Source organism: Stenella coeruleoalba (genome assembly GCF_951394435.1).
Source record: "Stenella coeruleoalba genome assembly, chromosome: 3".
In the NCBI taxonomy this organism is placed as follows: Eukaryota; Metazoa; Chordata; class Mammalia; order Artiodactyla; family Delphinidae; genus Stenella; species Stenella coeruleoalba.
The window spans coordinates 122,431,171-122,453,999 of record NC_137148.1 but is presented as its reverse complement, the minus strand read 5'-3'; the positions used below and the strand labels follow the sequence as shown (position 1 = coordinate 122,453,999).

The following is a 22,829-nucleotide window of genomic DNA, read 5'->3' as shown; positions in this document are numbered from 1 at the left end:
CACACGTATTAGATATAGAGATAGAGACAGATATAATTCGATAAATATAATTAGATAGATATAGATAGATATAAAATCATTTCATTGCTTCACTACTATAGTTTATTCACATAAACATGTCCTTGAAATTCAGGTATTTTGCACTCAATAGTTATTAAAAACATAATGCAAATATGAGCTGTGTCTTCAGTGAACCATTTGATTAAATCAATGTAAAAAAAGAATTAAAGAAATTCAGTGAATCTTTTAAGAAACCAAATAGACTTCCTGTAGTCAAAGCTTGATGACTCTTAAGATACTACAGATGGGCATAGCTGTACAGAACAGAAAAACAAATACCATCTTTGCCCAATTGGCAGCAACTGAATTATAGATCCTAACATTTAGTATATCAGAGTGAACTGAAGAGGCAGTGTTGGCTCAAAACTGATTAATATCATCAGGGCTCTAAGTCTTTGTTATGAAGTCACTCTTCAGAAGTGACTCTTGAGAAGTGTTTCCAATGCTGAGTCAGTTTTTTTTTTTTCTTAATAACTACCATTTTTGAACACTTATCTTAAGCCCATGGTAGGTACTTTGCATACAGTATTTTTAATCCCCTGCAGGGCAGGCATACTGTCCCCATTTTACATATGGGGACACTGAGCCTCAGGGGTAAGACTCACCCAAGGTTGTATTGATAGAATCTGCTTCTGAGTTCACGCACATGATTGTTGGCATATGTCACTTCCTCGTGGGTTGTTAGACTGAGGACATACCACATGGGTCTCTTCATGGGGCTGATGACAACATGGCAGTTTGCTTCTCCCAGCATGAGCAATCTAAGAAAGAGAGGAAGAGAGAGAGACAGAGGGAGAATACCCAAGATGGAAGCCACAGACATTTTGTAACCTAATATTAGAGTGAAATTCCATCACTTCTGCCCATACTCTATTCATTAAAGCAAGTCAATACATCCAGCCCACACTTAAGGGGAGCGGATTGCACAAGAGCTGAATACCAGGAGGTGGGATCACTGGGGGCCATCTCACCTACCACACTTCCTTTCAGGTCTCAACTTACACAATTACTTCCTCCAGGAAGCATTCTTCAGAGAGAAAATCTGACCGCTAGCCACCCCCATCTAGGTAATTTCCCCTATCATATTCTCCTATAGCACACAAGATGCCTTTGTAACATTCCAAGCACTTGTTACTACCTATTGTAACATTGAGCATTATGGGTATAATGTGTTTTACATATTTTACCTTATTTCTTTTCCTGTCAACTCACTTTATTGTTTTTAATTCTGAAGTATTTTAAAGTAAATTATAAACATCATGACATTCCATCCTTCAATACATCAGTATTTATCTCTTTTTAAAAATCCCATAGTTTTCTACAGATCAAAAATAACATTTTCACTTCTAACATAATTAGCAGTAATACCAAATCCATATTCAAATTTCCCCAACTGTCGCTAAAATGTCCTTTTCAACTGGTTTGTTCTGATCCAATCAGGATCCAATTCAGAACCATACAATGCATCTGGTTGCTATGTCACTTAAGACCCTTTTAACCTAGAACAGTCCGTTTTTTCATGACACTGACTTGCTGAAGATCCCAGACCAGTTCCACCTTTTGGATCTGTCTGATTGATTCCTCTAACCCTTGTATTTTTTATAAGTTAGAAGTTAGATCTGAAGACTTGATCAGATATAAATTGAACATTTTTATCAAGAGGACTTCATAAGTAGTACTGTGTATTTCAGTTACATCATACCAGGAGACACATGAATATCTAAATTTCCCACCCTTAATCACTGACATTGGGTTAAGGTTATGACAGCTCAATCCTTACATTGTAATCAGAATGTTATCTGCACTATTAATGATTACTTTTGGACAACAGTCATAAACCAAGACCATCTCCAGCAAAATTGAACAAATGGTCACCCTACCTATCCACCATGACCTAATGGTTTAATGATTTTATCTTTTCCTGAATCAATACTTTCCTTAGGGCAAGCAAAATAATGATTTTCTAATTACATGTTACTTTCTACATTTACTAGCTAACAATTCTTCTGTAAATTAGAGATTTCCTTCAACAACAGGGGCTATTGCCCCCAAATACAGTTTCTATGCTAAAAGTGGATAAATGCTTAGTCCTTCCCCTTCATTTATTAACTTTCAAAATAAAATGATGGTTTGATAGTCATCTCAACTGGGAACAGATTCCTTTTTTCTGACTTCTTTAAGTATTATTACGGACACACGGGTTTTCAGTTATTCAATCCATTTCAATTAGCTACAATCAATAATTTTTGATGCTAGAATTTTCATACATTATCCATTTTCTTTTCACAACCATCATCTAAGTAAGGTAACATCACTGTCTCTTTTACATATCAAGAAACTGAGACAAAGAGAAGTTAGGTAACTAAGAAATTTACTAAGGTGGCTCAGATTATAACTTCAATGTGCAGTTGAATACAGACTCCAAGAGAGTAGGAATGCATTCATGTTTTTTAATCAGGTTCTCCTGAATATAGCTCAGTGCCATTTAATAAATAAGTCAATGAGTAAATTAGTTAATGATTATCATTTCTAGTTGACACCAAAAAAAAATTCTAATACCTACTAAAGACTTTCGGATAAAATAATATCTGGGATTAGCTTCAAAATAAACAAGAATGGGGAGCAGCAAGGTCAGGGAGAGAATGTGAGGGGAGGGCAGCAGGTTATAGATGAAAAAAGGTTGACTATACCTTTATAACTGTTGAAGCTGGGTGATGGGGAGATGAGGGTTTATGATACTATCCTCTCTACTTTTTTAATATTGAAATCATCCATTCATAGAGGAAAATATTCTAAGCCCTTGAAACATTCAACTATAGGAAGCTGCCTAAAAGTACTTAAACTGATACACAGCAAAATGTGTCTGCTTACATTGTTAGTTTTTAGTTGGACAGTCGATGAGAAAGTAAAGGAGATGATATGAGGTACCCCAACACACGTAAAGAGTAAAAACATCTTCATAAGGGAGATTAAGGTAACAAAAATCTCATGTTTGACTTCTTAAAAATTGAGATATAATTAACTCGTTTGACCTTTTGTTGGAAAGTCAACAATGCTGTATGCTTTTTTTTTTAATGCCAAAACTTGTAGAAAATCTGATGACTACAAAAGGAAGGGGAAAAGAAACTTGTGAATCTGTCTTCTAGAAGAAAAGATATCTTCAAGAGAAGGACTTATCCAAGTTGACCAAATTGAGAAGCCAGATAAAAAGACACCAGGTCACAAAACACACTGGGGTACAAATAGATATCCATTTACAACCTTGTTTGCAAATAAACATGAAAAGAATGAGGAAAACAGGAAATTACCATTAGAACACCACAGTAATCATTGCTGCAGGCAAGATCTACTGATGAGTGCTAAAATGAGTGGGTGAAACTTTAAGGAGAAACAGGATATTGCATTACTCAAAGTATCTCCACCCCAAATTTATAAATCACTGTGGTGGTTTTAACATATGTCCACAAGTTCTTTGGTAGTCCTCCCTTCAGAAGGTGGAGTTAAGTCCCCTCTCCTTGAGTGTAAGTTAGACTTAGTGACCACCAGATACAGCTTACATTTGCAGTGGAGAAACCCAACAGACATCATCTTAACCAAGTGATGGAGATTAACATCTTCAGTGACAGCATGCACCCCTAATATGACATGATGAGAAGGGCTCTTCACCTCTGTGCTATTCTTCCGCAAAATCTGTAACCTCCATCTAAACTTGAGGAAACATTAAACAAACTCAAATTGAAGAACATTTTACAAAACACCTGATCACTATTCTTCAAAAGTGTCTAAGTCATGAAAGACAGGTAAAGACAGAAAAACTGTTTAAGGCAACAAAGGAAACATGACAACTAACTGCAATGTGGGATCTTGGCTTGCATCCCGGAACCAAAAAAGGACACTAGCGGGAAAAGCCATGGAAATCTTAATACAGTGTGTAGTTTAGTTAGTATTGTACCTCTTAGGTTTGTTTGTTTGTTTGTTTTATTTTTGTCTGCGTTGGGTCTTCATTGCTGCGTGTGGGCTTTCTCTAGTTGCTGCGAGCAGGGGCTACTCTTCATTGCGGTGCACAGGCTTCTCATTGCGGTGGCTTCTCGTTGCAGAGCACAGGCTCTAGGTGCACGGGCTTCAGTAGTTGTGGCATGCGGGCTCAGTAGTTGTGGCACGTGGGCTCAGTAGTTGTGGCTCGTGGGCTTAGCTGCTCCACAGCTTGTGGGATCTTTGCAGACCAGGGCTCAAACCTGTGTCCCCTGCATTGGCAGGCAGATTCTTAACCACTGTGCCACAAGGGAAGTCCCCTGTACCTCTTAGTTTTGATAAATGTACCATGGTTATGTTGACACTAAGGGAAGCTGGGTGCAGAGGATTTCAGTATTAACTTTGCAACTCTTCTGTAAATCCAAAATTATTTCAAAATAAAAAGTTTTTAAAATATGTTTTCAGCTTCCAGATAGCTAACTCTCAATGATGCCAAGTGCAGAGGGTGGAAACCACAGCCATATTGTGATGTATGCCTTATTATCCATCTATAAAATGAGAGAGTTGGACAAGATGCTCATCCAATGATCAGGGCAAGCAGTACACAGAAATGTCCCTAGTAAAGGCTCAGTTACCTGAGTGCCAAAAGAGCACCCAAGGTACCCTTGACCTTGGGAAATACGTGTGGTTAAGGACTGTACTCCTAGCTTTACTGTTCTCCAAATATATTTTCTTGGCAAAATAAGACTAGAACCAGGGACTTCCCTGATGGCACAGTGGTTAAGAATCCACCTGCCAATGCAGGGGACACAGGTTCAATCCCTCATCCAGGAAGATCCCACATGCTGTGAAGCAGCTAAGCCCGTGCACCACAACTACTGAGCCTGCACTCTACAGCCCGCAAGCCACAACTACTGAGCCCATGTGCCACAACTACTGAAGCCTGCGCACCTAGAGTCCGTGTTCCACAACAAGAGAAGCCACCACAATGAGAAGCCCGCACTCCACAACGAAGAGTAGCCCGTGCTCACCACAACTAGAGAAAGCCCACATGCAGCAACGAAGACCCAACACAGCCAATAATAAATAAATAAATATATTTATTAAAAAAAAGACTAGAACCAAAGATCCAATTTGATAAACCAGAATGCCAATTTATTTACAGAGAATTACACCTGTCAGATGAGCCAGACATTCCTATCCTCTCCGTGGGCAGAATTACAGAGCAAGCAAAATTATCAGAAAGCAGTTCAATGTGATTGGAAGCAGAACAAGGGCAGTAAGTTATTTGATTTGAATCTTTAGTGGGATTGGGTCATGATAGTCTGAAAATTCACTATTCCAAATAGAGATATACTTTCCACTTAGAGCATCTTTGCCTACTCTTGCATTGGGAAACTCTCTGTCCCACCCAAGAACCTCTTCCTTGCATATATAGCTAAGCCTATTTCTCTAGCTAAGAGGAGATTTAAAAAGAGGTGTGTTCTTTTCTGTTCCGCTCTATAGGAAGCAAACAGAAAGGAAGTCATTTTTATTATTAACATCACTGGCTGATTCAGTCAACAAACAATAAATAATTAGTGAGCTCATGAATTTGCAGTCCTTTAAGATAATTTCATGGACCTCCTGGGATCTGCAAGCCACAGGGTAGAGTACAGTACTCTGGGATGACCATCTATGTTTCGTTTCCACAATTTTTTCCCAATAGAATACCATATAATTATTTAGGCTTCCACTTATTAAATGATAATCACATTCCCTAGGATTACCCTCATTTGGATTTGTCCTAGAATAATCAACCACTCATTTGCAATCCCTTGGTTTATTAACATAAGTGTCTATACCTAAGTCCATTGTATTATATATGCATTTTACTAGTTTAACTCCAAGAAACTCTGGATTTGTTCCAAAATACTCAATGACACATTTATAATCTCTTGGTTCATTAATATAAACTGTTAATCAAATGCATTGTTTAAAGTAACTGCTATTTATCTTACTAAATTGGTGAGGCATTTCTCTTTCCTTCTTTTAGCAACAACAATTATGTCTTTCGGGGTTCATTCCAGCTCTAAAATCATACTATTAAAATTTTTCTGTTTTTTTTTTTTTTGCGGTACGCGGGCCTCTCACTGCTGTGGCCTCTCCTGTTGCGGAGCACAGGCTCCGGACGCGCAGGCTCAGCGGCCATGGCTCACGGGCCCAGCCGCTCTGCGGCATGTGGGATCTTCCCGGACCGGGGCACGAACCCGTGTCCCCTGCATCGGCAGGCAGACTCTCAACCACTGCACCACCAGGGAAGTCCCAATTTTTCTGTTTTTCAAAATTAAAACAACATCATCTCAGGAATCATCACATAATGGTTATTTTTTTAATTAGGAAGTTACGGATTTTTTTTTTTTTTTTTTTTTGCGGTATGCGGGCCTCTCACTGTTGTGGCCTCTCCCGTTGCGGAGCACAGGCTCCAGACGGGCAGGTTCAGCGGCCACGGCTCACGGGCCTAGCCGCTCCACGGCATATGGGATCTTTCCAGACCGGGGCACGAACCCATGTCCCCTGCATCAGCAGGCGGACTCTCAACCACTGCGCCACCAGGGAAGCCCCGGATTTTTTTTATTTTAAGAGACATTATGATTGAAAGTGGTGAAAGGACAGCTCTAAAAGATAACATTATTTTTAAAAGACTTTAATTAGCTAGCTAAAACAACAAATACTTTCCCTACACATAGTAAAATGAATGGGTTTACTGTCCAAGGAAGAGGTGTGTCCCTAAAGCAATCCTGGGACCCAAGGGAAAGGGTTCAAGTTGGCTAAAGAGCATTCTTAGTCTTTGTTTTTTTTCATAAAAGTAATATTTAAGACTCTATTATAATGCAATTGTTTTAAATACTGTCATACACAATTTCCCCAAATTGCCAACTTGAGAAGTTACAAAAGGAGTTAATTGGAAAGCTAAAAAGAATCTTTGAGATCATCTAGTCCAACATTCTTTGCACAAATTTGATGAGGAAGCAGAGACCCTGAGAGTTTGATTATTAACTTTCTCACAGTCACATATCCAGTTAGTGGCAAAAACAGGACTAGAACCCAAGTCTTGACAACATTGTGCTTCCTCAGTTCAATTTGAAAGCTCTGTCTCTTAAAATTTACAAAACTCAACATCTGTAGTGTATCATTAAGCACCACACCAGTCTCAGGACAAAGTAAAGTAATAACTTGTTATTGCTGTAGCAATAACTCCATCTTAGAAGTTACATGAACTCCTCTCCATTACAAAAACATATCAGACCAAGTGTTCTAATTTCGAATTCAGAAGATAATTCATTTGTCGATCTGGCAAATCCATTCATTTGTCCATTTGGCAAACATTTGATGAACACTTACTGTGTGCCAGGAACTATCACAGTTGCTAAAGAAACAAGACTCGCTGTCCGTGGAGTACACAGCCTAGAAGAGGAAGTAGATAAACCAAATCATAGCCATGGCAAATGACTAGTGTTGACTAAGCGATTACCACATGCAAGCATTTTATATGGAACTTCCCAGTTAAGTCCTCATGACAGTCATATGCGGCAACAATTTATCCCCACTTCACGGATGAGGTAGCTGAGAATTAGAAAGGTTCATCGAGTTGCCCAAACTCATACAGTTTAAGTGGTGTAGTCAGGTAATTCCACACTATTGCATTTGCCCTGAATCTTTATGCCACACTGCTGGGAATTCAGGCAGAAACACAGAAGCAGGGGCTCTGATTGGAGGGAAAGTCCACTGTGAAGATGGAAACTGAGGAAGCAAACAAGGACCAGGAAAGGATGCATTAAGGGATAGCATTTTGGAAGCAATTTTAGGAACTAAAGCACTGATGTACAGGGGAGTGGCAGGAGATGAACTAGAAAGGTGGGTGAGGTTATATTTATTCCATAGGTAATAAGTTTTGTAGGTTTTTTTTGCGGTACGCGGGCCTCTCACTGTTGTGGCCTCTCCCGTTGCGGAGCACAGGCTCCGGACGCACAGGCTCAGCGGCCATGGCCCATGGGTCCAGCCGCTCTGTGGCATGTGGGATCCTCCCGGACCGGGGCACGAACCCGCGTCCCCTGCCTCAGCAGGCGGACCCTCAACCACTGCGCCACCAGGGAAGCCCGGTAATAAGTTTTTATTCAGGGGTTTCAAGTACGGAAGTGACAGGATCAGATTTGCTGACTACAGTCAGTATGATGAGTTAGAAAAGAGTTAAGTTTGCAGTCAGGGAGACAGTAGAAATTGTTGTGATTGACCATAATGAGACTTTGAGCTAAGACAATGACAGCAAGACTGGAGAAGAGGGGACAGGTTCAGGAGCTTTTTTTTTTTTTTTTTTTCTGATTAGAAGTTATTTGATTTGAGTTGGTCAAAGACCAGAGATATGAAATGTTGCAAATACATCATCAAAGATAAGCTCTAAACAAACGGTTAAGTGTAACTGTGAATTTGTAATCTTTTATAGATTCGTCCTTATTACATGTAAGTGTGTATATATATATGTATATAACTTTTCAGAAATATATTTTGTAAAACAGGATGGAATCACCTGTAATTAAACAAGGAGGTTGCAGGTGTAATATCAAAAGAGAAGACTTTAGAAACTTTTAGCTATTTGTCCACTTTTCTGCAAGTAGCCCTTGCTTGAAATATTGGCATATTCCATTTGGAACATACTTCTATTCTCTTTCTTCCACTCAGGTGGAAACAAAGTGAGGGATTTTTTTGTTTTGTTTTTTCCTTTTTCTTTTTTTTTTTTGCTGCACCCGTGCGTCTTGAGGGATCTCAGTTCCCGGACCAGGGATTGAACCCTGGCCACCGCAGTGAAAGTGCCAAATCCTAACCACTAGACCACCAGGGAACTCCCGAGGGTTCTTAAATCTCAATGAGATTATGATGATTGTTGAAACGCAAAATGGTCAGTTATACAAGCCTCAGCCCCCGAAGATCCGCGTTGCTGAAGCTAATGGCTAAGTGAAGACAATTTAAGAGAAGGGAAGGCAGCAAAGTGACACATGTTGAAGGGAAATGACTAGCTTTCATACCTAATCTATTACTTCACCCCTTATGTCAAAGGCCATGCCGACAGTCTCCCTTCGCCGGCGCTGTTTTCCGCCAGCCCTCTTTCATGCCTGACCTCGCGAGATGCACATGTGCTCTACCTCCTCCTCCTCCAGGGGCACCTCACCTGACAGATTGCTGCACATGTGCTCTACCTCCCGCCTCCAGGGGCACCTCACCTGACAGATTGCTGGTTCCCCGCACTGCCCCAGAGCAGGCGCTATTTAAAAGGTAGGATCAACAAAACTAGGTGAGTGATTGGATTTGAGTGTGGGACAGGTGGGGAATTTTAGGCCACATTAAGATTTCTGACTGGGGCAGCCTGGGTTACATAGGGATAACTTCTCCAACCTTAAAGATCAAGTATATAGTTATAGTCACAGACATAAATTCTAAATAGACTTGCTGGGTTTGGACTCTCTGTATCATATTCAAATTTCCTTGTTTACCAGATACTGTAGGACTTTTAGAACGAAACAGAAACAGAGGAATGTGGAAATTAAATGGCTTACCCACAGCCTAGTTACTTGCATCAGAACATCAAAACTTCATGAGATTTGAATTAGGAAGTTTCCAGAACTAACATGAAAGGTCACAGGTCCCTTTATGCAGAAGAACTTGTTAGGCCAAAGTAATTATACTAAAAAGTAAATAATAAAGCAAATCACTTTTAGTGGAATTCACTATTAGTGAAATGACACATTCATTCCTAGCCTTTCTAACTTACACATTTCTACACTTGTAAATGGAAACAGTATAACGAGACCCAGCTCCTGCCCTCAAGGAGCTTATGGTCTAGTTTAGGAAGACTAAGAAGCAAAAACTGCAGCACAGATGATAAAATTTCCAACAGGATTAGCTCAGATGCTGGGAATCCCAGAAGAGGGTAAGGAGACCCAGCCCTGCGGGCAGTGGCCCCTCCCCACTGAGGTCAGGCCGCCTACCCTGTAGGAAGCATGTGATTGTATTAGGCACAGACAATGTGGTGAGCATTTCAGGTAGCAGCAAAGCATGGGATGGAAGAAGGACATTTTGACTCACCCCACCATTTTGTTCCAGGGGATGTTTCAATGCTGCAATACCAAGAAGTAAGCAAGCAATATCGAAGGACTGCTGCAGCTTCTCTGTCACAGGTTGCCTGGGTTTGAATCCTGGATCTGCCTTTTACCTGCTGCATAATTTGGGACAATTTATTTCCACTCCTTGTGCCAAAGTTTCCCCATCTTAAAATAGGAATAATAACTGTATCTCCGCAGAGTTTCTGTGGGGGTTAAATGAATGTGAGCCCGTTTAAAGTGTTTAGAACAGGGCTCATAGTAAGTGCTCAATAAAAATTAGCTATTACCATTTCTATAAATATAATATTTTTTCTTATTATTTGACCTCCTCTTGCTGTCTTTATCTCTCATGTCTGAATCTTTCTCTCTGTTTTACCTGGCTCTCTCTGTTGCATATACTGCTCTCAATTTTCTCATAGGTTAGCTAAGTAATAAATACAAAGTATTAGTCTGATGTCCAATTCATAATGGATATTTCTGGTAAAAATAACCAATACAAATTGAAACTGAAAATAGCTATCATTGCATGTAGTAAAATGTGATATTGACTAAAAATTGACTGAAGATCAAATCTTAAAGTGCAAATATGCAAAATTTGAGCCAGCAAAGTTGAGCCTCGTAGAAATGACAGTCATTGAAGAAACTTCACACAACTATATAACAATTGATAAAATTTGATGCAGACAGAACTGCTGGATGACTCAAATCTTCACTCTGAAATTTAAATGAAGAACTAATTCTGTCAGAAATAACCCTGGTAGAGCAGTGGTTAAAAATCCGCCTGCCAACGCACGGGACACAGGTTCAATCCCTTGTCCAGGAAGATCCCACGTGCCGCGGAGCAACTAAACCCGTGCGCCACAACCCGTGCGCCTGCGTGCCACAACTACTGAGCCTGCACTCTAGAGCCTGTGAGCCATAACTACTGAAGCCCGCGCGCCTAGAGCCCGTGCTCCGCAACAAGAGAAGCCACCGCAGTGAGAAGCCCGCGCACTGCAACGAAGAGTAGTAGTAGTAGTGGGGGAAGAGTAGCCCCCACTTGCAGCAACTAGAGAAAACCCGTGTGCAGCAACGAAGACCCGATGCAGCCAAAAATAAATAAATAATTTTTTTAAAAAAGAAACTTTAGTAAATAAAAAAATAGCAAAAAATGAAAAAATACTGTCTAATACAGAAAACTGATCCAGAAAAGTATTGGTGTTTTGGGGGAGGATTATTTATTGGGGTTTATGATTTATTGGACTTTGATCCTGAAAATGCTTTCTCAATGAACATGTAACAGTGTTGGTATAATTTTGATTCAATGTCAAAAATGCCATTAGGGTCCAAAATTTAGGGTCAGGATGGGGGTATGGATCAAGGGGTGTACGTGTGTGTGTTTGTGTGCACAAGTGTATAGAAGTTAGGGAAAAACAAAAGGCAGCATGGCCTCAGAAATGGAGTGGCATGTAGATTATCCCCCATGCTATTAGTAATCTCCTGTTAACCTAACCGATGGGCCAGAGACAGAGTAGTACACAGGCTTCGGGATCAGGCAGACTTGGGTTAAAAAAGGGTTCCATCACTCACTAGCTGTCACCCTGCAAAAGTCACCACCTCCCCGAGCCTCAGCTTCATCTGAAAGCAAGAATGGCAATAGTACACACCTCGTAAGGTTATCATGAGGACCCCTTGAGACAATGCCCCTGGCAGGTACCTGGCTTTCAGTCTGCCCTTGGAAGAGATGTTAGCCACCATTACTTGTTATTGTTCTACTTTTTCAGTGTGTCTGTGCTCCCGGAAGTTACTCATACAGCTGGCAGCCAGCTAGATGAATAACTTCTTCTGAATAGGGTCTTCATATCATATTTCTTTACCCACCCTCCCCAGCCCAGTTTCCAGGACCCCAACACAATGCCATGCTTATAATATGATCCCAGTGATTTTTAGCTGTATGTTGAGTGCATATTAAAGAAAGAGAGAAATGAAAGGGGAGAAAGAAAGGGAGTTGGGGGTCAGGGCTGTTAGACATATGCGGTGCATCAAAGGACCGCCAGACAGCTGGTGAGCAGGGGAACAGTCCTAGGTGCTAGGTACTAATTAGCTGACAGGTGGGTCAAGGGTTGGAAAAGGCGGGAAACAGTATGTTGTTTACTTCCCAGAATGAGAGGCTGCCCCGAGGCCAGGTTCCCTAACATCGCCACTCCTCCTGGCTCAATTGGTACAAGTGAAGACTATGCTCCTCTCCACCTTGAAGAAGCCCTGGGCTGAGTGAAGAGGAGCTTTGCAGACAGATTTGATACCTAAACTTACAAGAAAGGCTCTGGGCCACTTTGGCCTCAGCTAGCACTCCACTTCCTCTGGTCACATCTTCCCTGACACTAAAATACAGCTTAGAAAGACAGCTTAGTGCCCTTACAGTCACTGTAGCTTCCTCAAGCTGCAGCCCCCTCTCTCTTTGATGAGCCTGCGGGGCTGTAATTCTCATCCCCTGACATTTATGGGAGGCTGCGTATTAGCAAAAGGCTTTATAGCCATTTTTATGAGGGCTGCCTCCCTGAGACCTGTCAGGTATAGTCACCCAGGCCAAGCAGAAGGAGAGAGCAAGGGCTGGCGAGTAATGGTCCTCGCCCCCCGGCCCACAAAGAGCCCAGGTCGGAGCCTTGCAGGTGCCACATTTCTTCAATCGCTGATCGGCTTGCCCTCGTTGCCTTGGCAGCTGTCAGTCATCCTCTGCCACGTCTGACTCATCAGTGGGTCCTGAAGGTGCAGCTCCCAAAGGCATCTTCTGTCCATCCATTTCTGCCCATGTCCACGGCACCACTCTGGTCCAGCCTACCTCCAACACAGCCCCTGCCTGGCTCTGCCTCCTAGGCTTATCCCCTGCCCTACCTTCCATGATCCACACAGGAGACAGAGTGATCCTGTAGATGTTTACTTATTTCTTTCATGTACGCACCTGTAAACTTTCTGATACTTCTGGGAAAATCTTTATGGAAATCGTAGAGCAAAAATGTCCTACTGAAAGAATAATCTCTTTTAAATTTTATTTATTTATATATTTGGCCGTGCTGGGTCTTTGATGCTGTATGCGGGCTCAGTAGTTGCAGGGGCTTAGTCGCAGCATGTGGAATCTTAGTTCCCCGACCAGGGATCGAACCTGGGCCCCCTGCACTGGGAGTGCAGAATCTTAACTGCTGGACCACCAGGGAAGTCCCAGAATAATCGTTTAAAAACAAAAATAGCGACCTTTCAACAGTTTCCTCTATTGGGTCAGATTTATTCAGAAGAAAATCTAAGTTCCTTCGCAGACTGCAGGGTCCCTGCATGACCCGGCCCCTACCCGCCCCTCTGGCCTTCCCTCCACACTGGTCCCTGCTCCCACGCCAGGTTCAGGGACCCACTTCTCAATCTGCCCACAGAGCCCTGGGCTCTGCTCTCAGCTCAGCTGAGTTTGTCTCAACCTCCCAGTCTCAGCTCACGTGTCACCTCCCAGCCCCCGAGTCTTAAATTGCCTGTTAAGTGCTTTCAGAGCCATCTGAACAAACTTTAAATGTTTCTTATTTGTTGACTTACACATAGTCTGTCTCATTTGCTAGGATGTACATCCCAGGAGAACAGGGACATGTATTTTTTACCGTTGCACTAATGCTTAGCACGGCACCTGCACAGGGTATAGGCAAAGTATACTTATACACAGTAAATGTGTGTTTGAAAATCAAATGAAGGAATGAAGCAATCCACTGACACCGTTCTCCATCTCGAACCCCCTGCTAGTCTTCATCATAATCAGTAGAGGGCAGCAAAGACCCTAAGTTATCTAATTTCTGGGGTTTCCTCCAGAAACTTTTGAAAACTTATTCCCCTTTGCCAAATAGCAGCGTCGTGTTTATCAGGAATTTCAGGGCAATGTCTTGCCTTAAAATTTCTTTCTTCTCCTTATTCCTGAAGCCTTCTCCTCTCTGAGTCATTTACAGGTTTTTTGTTTTGTTTGTTTGTTTAAGATTCCAGGGACAATGCTCCTTAGGAGATGATAGCAGATGTTGTATTGACTAAGCCAAAAAGAAACCCAATGGCCTGGAGCCTGTACCTCCCTGCCAGACAAGTTAGTGTGGAAAAAAAGATGCCTCTGTCATCACCGACAGCTGTTCGGGACATAAGGATTTACGGCTCTCCCTTATGGTGTTTGGGGAGGAGCAGGTACCAGCCAGGCAGCTGTTGTTTATGTTTTGAGCATTTGTAAGAGCAAGTTGTGTGTGTGTTTCTAGTTCTGTCTTCTGCTTGGATCTGTTTCTGCTTATTCCATCTTCCCTTTTCTTTTTAACAATCCCCCACCCAGGGCAGGAACCTCGGCATCTCCTGCCTTTGTGGGCTCCTTCACCAAGAATGCACCCTGAATCCAGGTAATCAGCAGTAGAATCAGCATCCACAGAATCCCAGGATGGTGTTTTCATTTGTTCTCTGCTCTACAAATATTTACTGAGCCCTGTGACTTACCAAGCCTGGGTGTGTGCTCTCTGGGTACAGATGCTCCGTTTGATTGAAAGAACAGTTACCAGAATCAAAAGGGAGGCAGAGTTTCTCAACCTTAGTGCTATTGACACTTTGGATGAGATAATTCTTTGTTGTGAGAACATTCTAGGATTTTAGCAACATCCCTGGCCTCTCCCCATTAGATACAGGTAGTACTCATCCCCTAAGTTGTGATGACCAAAAATGTTTTCAGACATTGCAAAATGTCCCCGAGGGGCAAATTCCCACTCCCCAATCTTTTTTGTTTTTTTTAATTGTATTTATTTATTTAATTTTGGCTGCGTTGGGTCTTCATTGCTGCACGCGGGCTTTTCTCTAGTTGCAGTGAGCGGGGGCTACTCTTTGTTGAGGTGTGCGGGCTTCTCATTGTGGTGGCTTCTCTTGTTGCGGAGCACGGGCCCTAGGCTTGCAGGCTTCAGTAGTTGTGGCGCACGGGCTCAGTAGTTGTGGCTTGCAGGCTCAGTAGTTGTGGCACGCAGGCTTCAGTAGTTGTGGCGAGCAGGCTCAGTAGTTGTGGCGCACAGGCTTAGTTGCTCTGCAGCATGTGGGATCTTCCCGGACCAAGGCTTGAACCCATGTCCCTTGCATTGGCAGGCGGATTCTTAACCACTGCACCACCAGGGAAGTCCTACCCCTCAATCTTGAAAGCCATTCTTTTAAGGATCATGGTGGAAATCTTTTGGGGTGTCTTTCCAGCCTGAGTCAATGACCCCTTTTTCTCCTAGTTCTGCTCTTCACTATCCCATGCTTGTGTGTTGTGACCTGAAGCCTATGGACTGGGCAGATTGGACATCTGACCCAACTTAGGTCTCTCAGCTTCTTTCCTTTGGGAATTTGAAACTAGGACCCAGGGACTGAGTACCAGCTGGGTTCTTCAGGGGGACAAAACTTAAACGCAAATTTAGAAGATGTGGGCGGATGTATGATAATGTGGGGAACATGAAGCAGAGATATACTACTGCAGAGATAAGAATGAAATAAACTACGGGGATGGGGAATAAATTAGGAGGTAGGGATTAACATATACACACTACTATATATAAAATAGATAACCAACAAGGACCTACTGTATACAGGGAACTATACTCAATATTTTGTAATAACCTATAATGGAAAAGAACCTGGAAAAGAATAGTAATAAAATAGTAACTAAATCATTGTGCTGTACACCTGAAACTAACACAACATTGTAAATCAACTATACTTCAAAAAAAAATGCAATAAACTACGGAGAAACACAGAGGAAGAGGCAGACAGAAGTCACCTCATTCTGGCCCTTTCTGGTTCCAGTACTTCCTAAGGACAGGGTAAACTTCCTGCCTTGGGTAGGAAAGACACTGATAACTAATTCCTCTTTTGTGCTAGGGCAGTTTTTGTTTGCTTTTTTCTGAGTCCTAACTGGTACATTCTCTCTAGCCTGGAAGTGAAATCATAACCAGAAAACATCAGGGATCTAGGCAGTTTAGGGAACTGTTTCTAACCCTCAGGGCAGCTCCACCCACCTCTGAAGATGCGCGCCATTCTCCTTTCTCTACCAAATGGCTTCCTCACCCTCTCTATAGAATTTTTCTTGTCATAACCTTAGCTTGTACATGGCCTGGTGTGTCATGGCCTCAGCTCAACTTCTGGTTTGCTGTCCATTCACTAACAGCAAACCCAGGCTGGGTTTCTTGGCTCAGATTTCTGAGCAAGAGAGTCTGATTGGCTCATGTGGCAAAACACTATTGGCTGCCCATCCCACAATCATCCCTCCCAATCAGTTTTGTTCAGGTGAACAACCCAAGGTGATGAACCAGAATTGGTTTGTTAAGGGCAATGAGATGTAAAAGGAATCTTCTTGGGAGGCTTACGGAAAGAATTTTATCTTTGATACAAGAAGCCAAAGCCCAAGGAGGAGCTAGTCCATCCCCTTCCTGCCTACTTTGGATATGTCATGTGAGGACATGATATATGAAGCCATGGCAGCCATTTTGCAACCATGAAGTAAAGCCAAGAGACTTAGAGAGGAACTGGCAGAATCGGGCTACAAAGCCTTGAGCTGACAAATTAACCAACCCTGGAGCCATGTACCTTTAAACTTCTTGTTACATGAGATAATTAGGTATCCTTACAGTTTAAGCTACTTTGACTCCAGTATCCTGTTACATGAAGCCAAAAGGATCCTGACCGATACAGTATAGCTCATCTTTTCAGGCCAGGTCACTCAGGTTCCAGGTCACTAGCAGGCTATCCTGTCACACACCTACCTCCAATCCATGTGTTTATTCCCCTGCCCCAAACTTTTATTATGAAAATTTTTACACCTACAGAAAAGTTGAGGAAATAATACAGTGAACACTGAAATACCCCTCACCTAGATTGTTAACATATGCAGCTAAATGCTGTATATGTTCATTGTATAATATTTCCATATATATGAGGTTATTTTTTTCACTGAACCATTTGAAAGTAAGTTAGAGAGTTTATGAAGCTTCACCCCAAAGTACTTCAGCATTTATCTCCTAAGAAACAAGTACATTTTCCTATATAACCAAACAGTCATTATAGTAGATTTAATACTGATTATTCTCTAATGTAAAAATCTTACTAAATTCTTCAATTTTCTCAGTAATGTCCTTTAGAGCATTTTTTTTTTTTTTTTTTGGTTTGTTTGGTCCAGTCTCCTTTATTCTAAAACAGCTCTTCTGCTTTTTTTTTTTTTGGTCTTTCCTGTCACTTTCAGGCCAGTTGTTTTTATCTGGTTGTTTCTTCAGAATTAGATTTCGTTAAAGATTTCTAGCAAAAACTCTACAGAGGTGATGTTGGGTCCTTCTTAGCACATCACAAGAGGCACAGGGAGCCACTGTGTCCTATTATTGGTCGTGCTAAGTTTAATCAGTTGATTAAGATGCTATCTGCTAGAATGCTCCATTATAAAGAGTTTGAAAAGATGTCTTTACAATTAATAAGTAATCTGTGGGATAGTACTTTGAGAATATCTTGTTCTCCAACAACTTTCACCCAAAGTTTTAGCAGCCATTAGTAAACCTTGCCTGAATCAACTATGTGATTACAAAGATCACATTTTTTTGAATTTTATCATTTCCTCTCTACATTTATTAGGTGGCATTCTACTGCTTAAGGAAAAGAGCTTTCTCTTCCCTCACACTCACTTTTTAATTTTCTTGAGTATTATTATGAACTCAGATCTTTCATTACCACTCATTTTCTTTTCGATTTTCAATTTGTCCCAAATTTGGCCCCTTCAAGGTGGGAGCCCCTTCCAGCTGGTCTCTGTCCTTCCGACATAACCCCATCATTGTTTGAGCACTTCTTTGCTCTCTAGCAGAGGAAAGCCCAAGCTCATTTTGTACTTTCCTTTGATTCAGACCTAGAATCAGCCATTTCCCCAAGATAACTTGATTACGTTTAGTGAGAAGTAGTTCATAGAAAGCAAAAACTGGGTGGTAAGAGTGCTCATTGCTATCGGGATGTCATTGTGTCTAGGTCCTTTCAGTGGACAGAGCCAGGAAGTATGTTTGATTTTAAATCATAAATTTATCTTGATCCCCCAACTCCAGTCCAACACCACAGGATTCTTCCTCTTTTCCTCCCAGTGCATATTTTTTATCTCTTTTCTCCCACAGTGAAAACCTGGTTTTCAATCCAACATCAATATATTTACTCATTTGCTCCTCCTTACAATATATCCAATAGTATCAGAATTACTGTATCAGTACCACTACCAAGAACAAATCTACTAATAAAGTTCCAGATTGTTTGCAGTGCTTTTTTTTAATCCCTAGAATATAGCCCACTAAAGGTAAAAAGATCTGTTAAAAAAACTTTTAACCTCGAAATAGGTTCATTTGTTTCTCTTTATATTCAGTGTTAGAGTTTTCCTTTCCTTGTTGACTTAATTTTTTTCTTTGTGATAGTGGGCTTCTTAATTTTTTTCCAGTTTTATTGAGATATAACTGCTATATAAGATTTGTAAGTTTAAGGTATACAACATAATGATTTGGCACATGTATATATTAATACAATTACCAAAGTTTAGTTAACATCCATGACAAAAATATGGAATGCTTCACAAATTTGCATGTCATCCTTGTTCAGGGGCCATGCTAATCTCTGTATCATTTCAATTTTAGTATACATGCTGCCAAAGCAAGAGCTAATTTAATTTTTTGAGTATGTAAAACAGTAGCATAGTTAAAAAGTCAAAACTATATAAAATGTAACTCAGAGTAGTTTTCTTCAATCCCTGCGCATAAGTTTCTGGTTTATCCTTTCTTAATTGCAAAAATAAGCAAATAATATATATGTATATGTGCATGCATATACATATATCCTCATTTTTGTCTTTTTTATTCAAATAGTAGTATACCGCATATACTCTTCTGCACGTTATTGTTTTCACTTCATATTGTTTTATGTTATACAAATGCAAGTGTTTTATAGCACGGGTGTTTCACTTATTTGTTCTCTCAAATGTATTTGGTATTTAGGAAGGTTTTATTTTTATTTTAATGGTTACTTTTATAATAAAACTAAAATAAACTCCATCCCCCATCTTATTTTTGTTATTTTCTATTGGTTCCTCAACAATATTAAAATTAATTAATAATTTCTTCTATCCTCTTTTATCCCTATCCAGCAGTATCTCATTTGAATAAATATCCTTTTATCCTCATCAGCAACAAGTATATTCTATATTTCATCCCTCTTACCATTCTTCCCTTTTAATTATTATATAATATCTACTTTGCCTGGTCATGTACTCTTCTTATAACCATCGTAGTTTTATAGGTAAATACATATTTTATGCTTACCATCAGTCCTTATGCCAATGTCTTTCCATTTTGGTTGTCTAAAAAACCTTTCTTCAGTAAATTCATGGGAGCAGTAGTCTCTGGTTCTTTCATGTTCATCATTTGTGGCATGTTGACTAGATATAAAATCGTTGGCTCATGTTTTCTTTCCTTGAATATCTTCAATATGTTACTCTCTTTATTTCTTTATTTGGCTGCGTCAGGTCTTAGTTGCGGCACGTAGGATCTTCGTTGCAGCGTGCGGGATCTTTTGTTGTGGCGTGCAGGCTCCAGAGCACAGGGGCTCTCTAGTTGTGGTGCATGGGCTCTAGAGCACGTGGGCTCAGTAGTTGCAGCACGCGGGCTTAGTTCCCCCGTGGAATGTGGTATCTTAGTCCCCCGACCAGGGATCGAACCCGCATCCCCTGCATTGGAAGGCGGATTCTTAACCACTGGACCACCAGGGAAGTCCCTGTTTCCCTACTTCTTCTGGAATAAAGTTCAAAGACAATTATTTCTTTCCCATTTAGGTGACTTGATATTTTGACTAGATGCCCAAAAGAGTTTTTTCTTTTCTTGTAAAGTCCAGAAGTTTTCTGAGAATATACCTTGACATTGGTCATTCTGGATTGATTTTCCTAGGTACTAGTGTCAAATCTTTTTTTACTTCAGGAAAACTTTTCTCAAATGTTTGCTTTTTAAATTTAAATTATTTTAAAATTTCCTCTGCTTTTTTTTTGTGGGTCTTCTATTATAGTTTGTTCATTTGTTTACCTTTCCACATCTACCACTTTCTCACAGATCTCTTTGATTTGTTGGAATTCCCTCCTTTTCACCTATTGTTATCTGATATATTTATTCACTCTTCTGTTTTTTTCTATTTTAGTCTCCATCTCTCAAATGATTAATATTAATTCTGAGTTCTCCTACATCATTTCTGAGCTTCTCTAATTTCTGATTTATATAGTCCTTTCCTCTCTGATATTATTTTATTAGTTTTTTATCTCATTTTGAAATAATAAATTTTTCATCTGTTTTATAAGCATGTCTTTCTGATATGTTTTCACTATTAGAATGTTATTCTGCCCTTTCTTTTTCTGTTATTTTTTAAAATTGATTTATTTATATTTGGCTGTGTTGGGTCTTCGTTGCTGCGCGCAGGCTTTCTCTAGATGCGGCAAGCAGGGGCTACTCTTGGTTGCAGTGCATGGGCTTCTCATTGCAGTGGCTTCTCTTGTTGCAGAACATGGGCTCAAGGCGCACAGGCTTCAGTAGTTGTGGCATGCAGGCTCAATAGTTGTGGCTCGCGGGCTCTAGAGCACAGGCTCAGTAGTTGTGGCGCACGGGCTTAGTTGCTCTGCGGCATGTGGGATCTTCCTGGACCAGGGCTTGAACCCATGTCCCCTGCATTGGCAGACGGATTCTTAACCACTGCGCCACCAGGGAAGTCCTCTTTTTTTCTTATAATGACTTAGTGTTGGATTTTTTTCCAGCTTTATTGAGATATAATTAATATATAACATTGTGTAAGTTTAAGGTGTACAATGTAATAATGTGATACACTTATACATTGCAAAATGATCACCACAATATGGTTAGTTAACACATCTAACTTAGTGCTGGATTTGAACACAATCTTATTCTATTGTTCATTTTTATATGGATTTACTTTTCCTTTTATGAAGGAAGGGTGAATCAGGATAACTTTTCTGGCTTCATTACTTTAGATTTCCTTCTTCTGGTGTCCTTACCAAGAACTTTTTAATGGCCTGTACTTTCTGAGATGTAGTTCCTCTGCTCTTTTATCTAGACTTTCTTTTTCCTTTGCTTCTATTACCCCATCCTTCTTCATTTGGATTCTGCTCTCAGAAGTATTCTTTTGGTGTGAGACTTTCTTCTGAAAAGGAGCTTTGTAATTTGAAGTTCACAGAGCCGAAAACCACACCAGCTCCTTTAGGCCTTATCTTGGACCCCACACACCCATATCTTTACTGAAGTGTAGAAAACCCCCTCCCAGTTTTAGTAGTTGTTCTCAAATTGGTCTACCCCGCTTTTCAGTGAGTACTATTGCCAGTTTTAGAGTTCTGTTCTCAGGTCTATCAGATACCTCATGGCTCCCTCCTGCGCAGACACTGATACCATGTGGTTCTTGAGCTATTGGTAGTTTTCCTCCACCTGCTCATATTTTGAGGTTCATGAGAATATCTTGTCCATCTAGAATAAAAATTTGAAAAAACAAATGTCAATCAAGGAGGAACTGGCTTAAAAATTTAGTGATATCATTGTAGTTTTTAGTAAGGTGAAGTCAATGTTGAATTTTATATAACAATATGGAAAGCAGTATATAATATGTTAAGTCAGAGAAGAAGCTTACAAAGTTTTTATAGTATGATAGCATTTATATATTTTTTTAAAACATTAAAAATATATGTGTGTGTACGTTACTGTAAAAGTTGCCTAGAAAAAGAAACACCCAACTTTTTATATGGTAATTTATTCAGGTACCTAGTGGGGGTTAGCTATTTCCACTTTATACATATGGGTTGCACAGATAAGTAGTGTTGAATTCTTTTTTGTTGTTGTTGTTGTTGCGGTACGCGGGCCTCTCACTGTTGTGGTCTCTTCCATTGCAGAGCACAGGCTCCGGACGCGCAGGCCCAGCGGCCATGGCTCACGGGCCCAGCCGCTCCGCGGCATGTGGGATCTTCCCAGACCGGGGCACGAATCCGTGTCCCCTGCATCGGCAGGCGGACTCTCAACCACTGCGCCACCAGGGAAGCCCTGAATTCTTTTACTGAGCTCAGGATGACCCTCAGATCTGGTCAAGAGGGGCTCCTACCTTGGACCTCATGTATTAGAGAGTCTGAAAATTGCAAACACACAATGAAAAGGTAAGCTTATTAAAGAACCTATGAGATTGGGTACCCACTGCTGACACAGAGCAGCCATCACCCTAAACATCCACACTGATGACTAACACCATTCAGGCCACAGGAAATGCTTCTCCACAGCTCTTGCCCTCTGTCCTGAAAGCAAAAGGTGACTTGATTCAAATGTCAAGAAGAATCATTGGTTGTCTTGCTGCCAGCATTGTGGAAGGACACTGCTTAGGAGTGTAAGGAGAATTTGAGCTGTGGAAGCATTTAGGTAAGAGAAAAGACAAATTAATTCACTTGTCAAATCCTTCCTTTCAGATGTCATGAATGCTATAGATTCTTGCATAATAAAGTATCATTTCCCAGGAGTGCTGAGCATCTACTTTCTTCCTTTCTTCAAGTTCCAGTTTCTAGACCTGTATGCACTCGCGAATTACTGCAGTATTTGCAATAGTTACACGAGGCAGCCAGAGAACATT

At 40.8% G+C, this 22,829-nt stretch overlaps 1 protein-coding gene across 5 annotated transcripts in view; it reads right to left on the bottom strand.

Annotated features, from left to right (window-relative positions):
* TCERG1 (transcription elongation regulator 1) overlaps positions 1–22,829 on the bottom strand; it is a 98,915-nt gene that overhangs the window by 62,592 nt on the left and 13,494 nt on the right. For all 5 annotated transcript variants that reach the window (XR_013827400.1, XM_079915331.1, XM_079915333.1 and 2 more), the window contains exons 2-3: positions 21,582–21,688; positions 666–821 (exon numbers count right to left, since the gene is read on the bottom strand). Coding sequence is in view for 4 of the 5 variants with exons in the window: in XM_079915331.1 (XP_079771457.1) it covers positions 666–821; positions 21,582–21,616 (191 nt within the window). In the remaining variant the exon portion in view is untranslated. The remainder of the gene's footprint in view (positions 1–665; positions 822–21,581; positions 21,689–22,829) is intronic.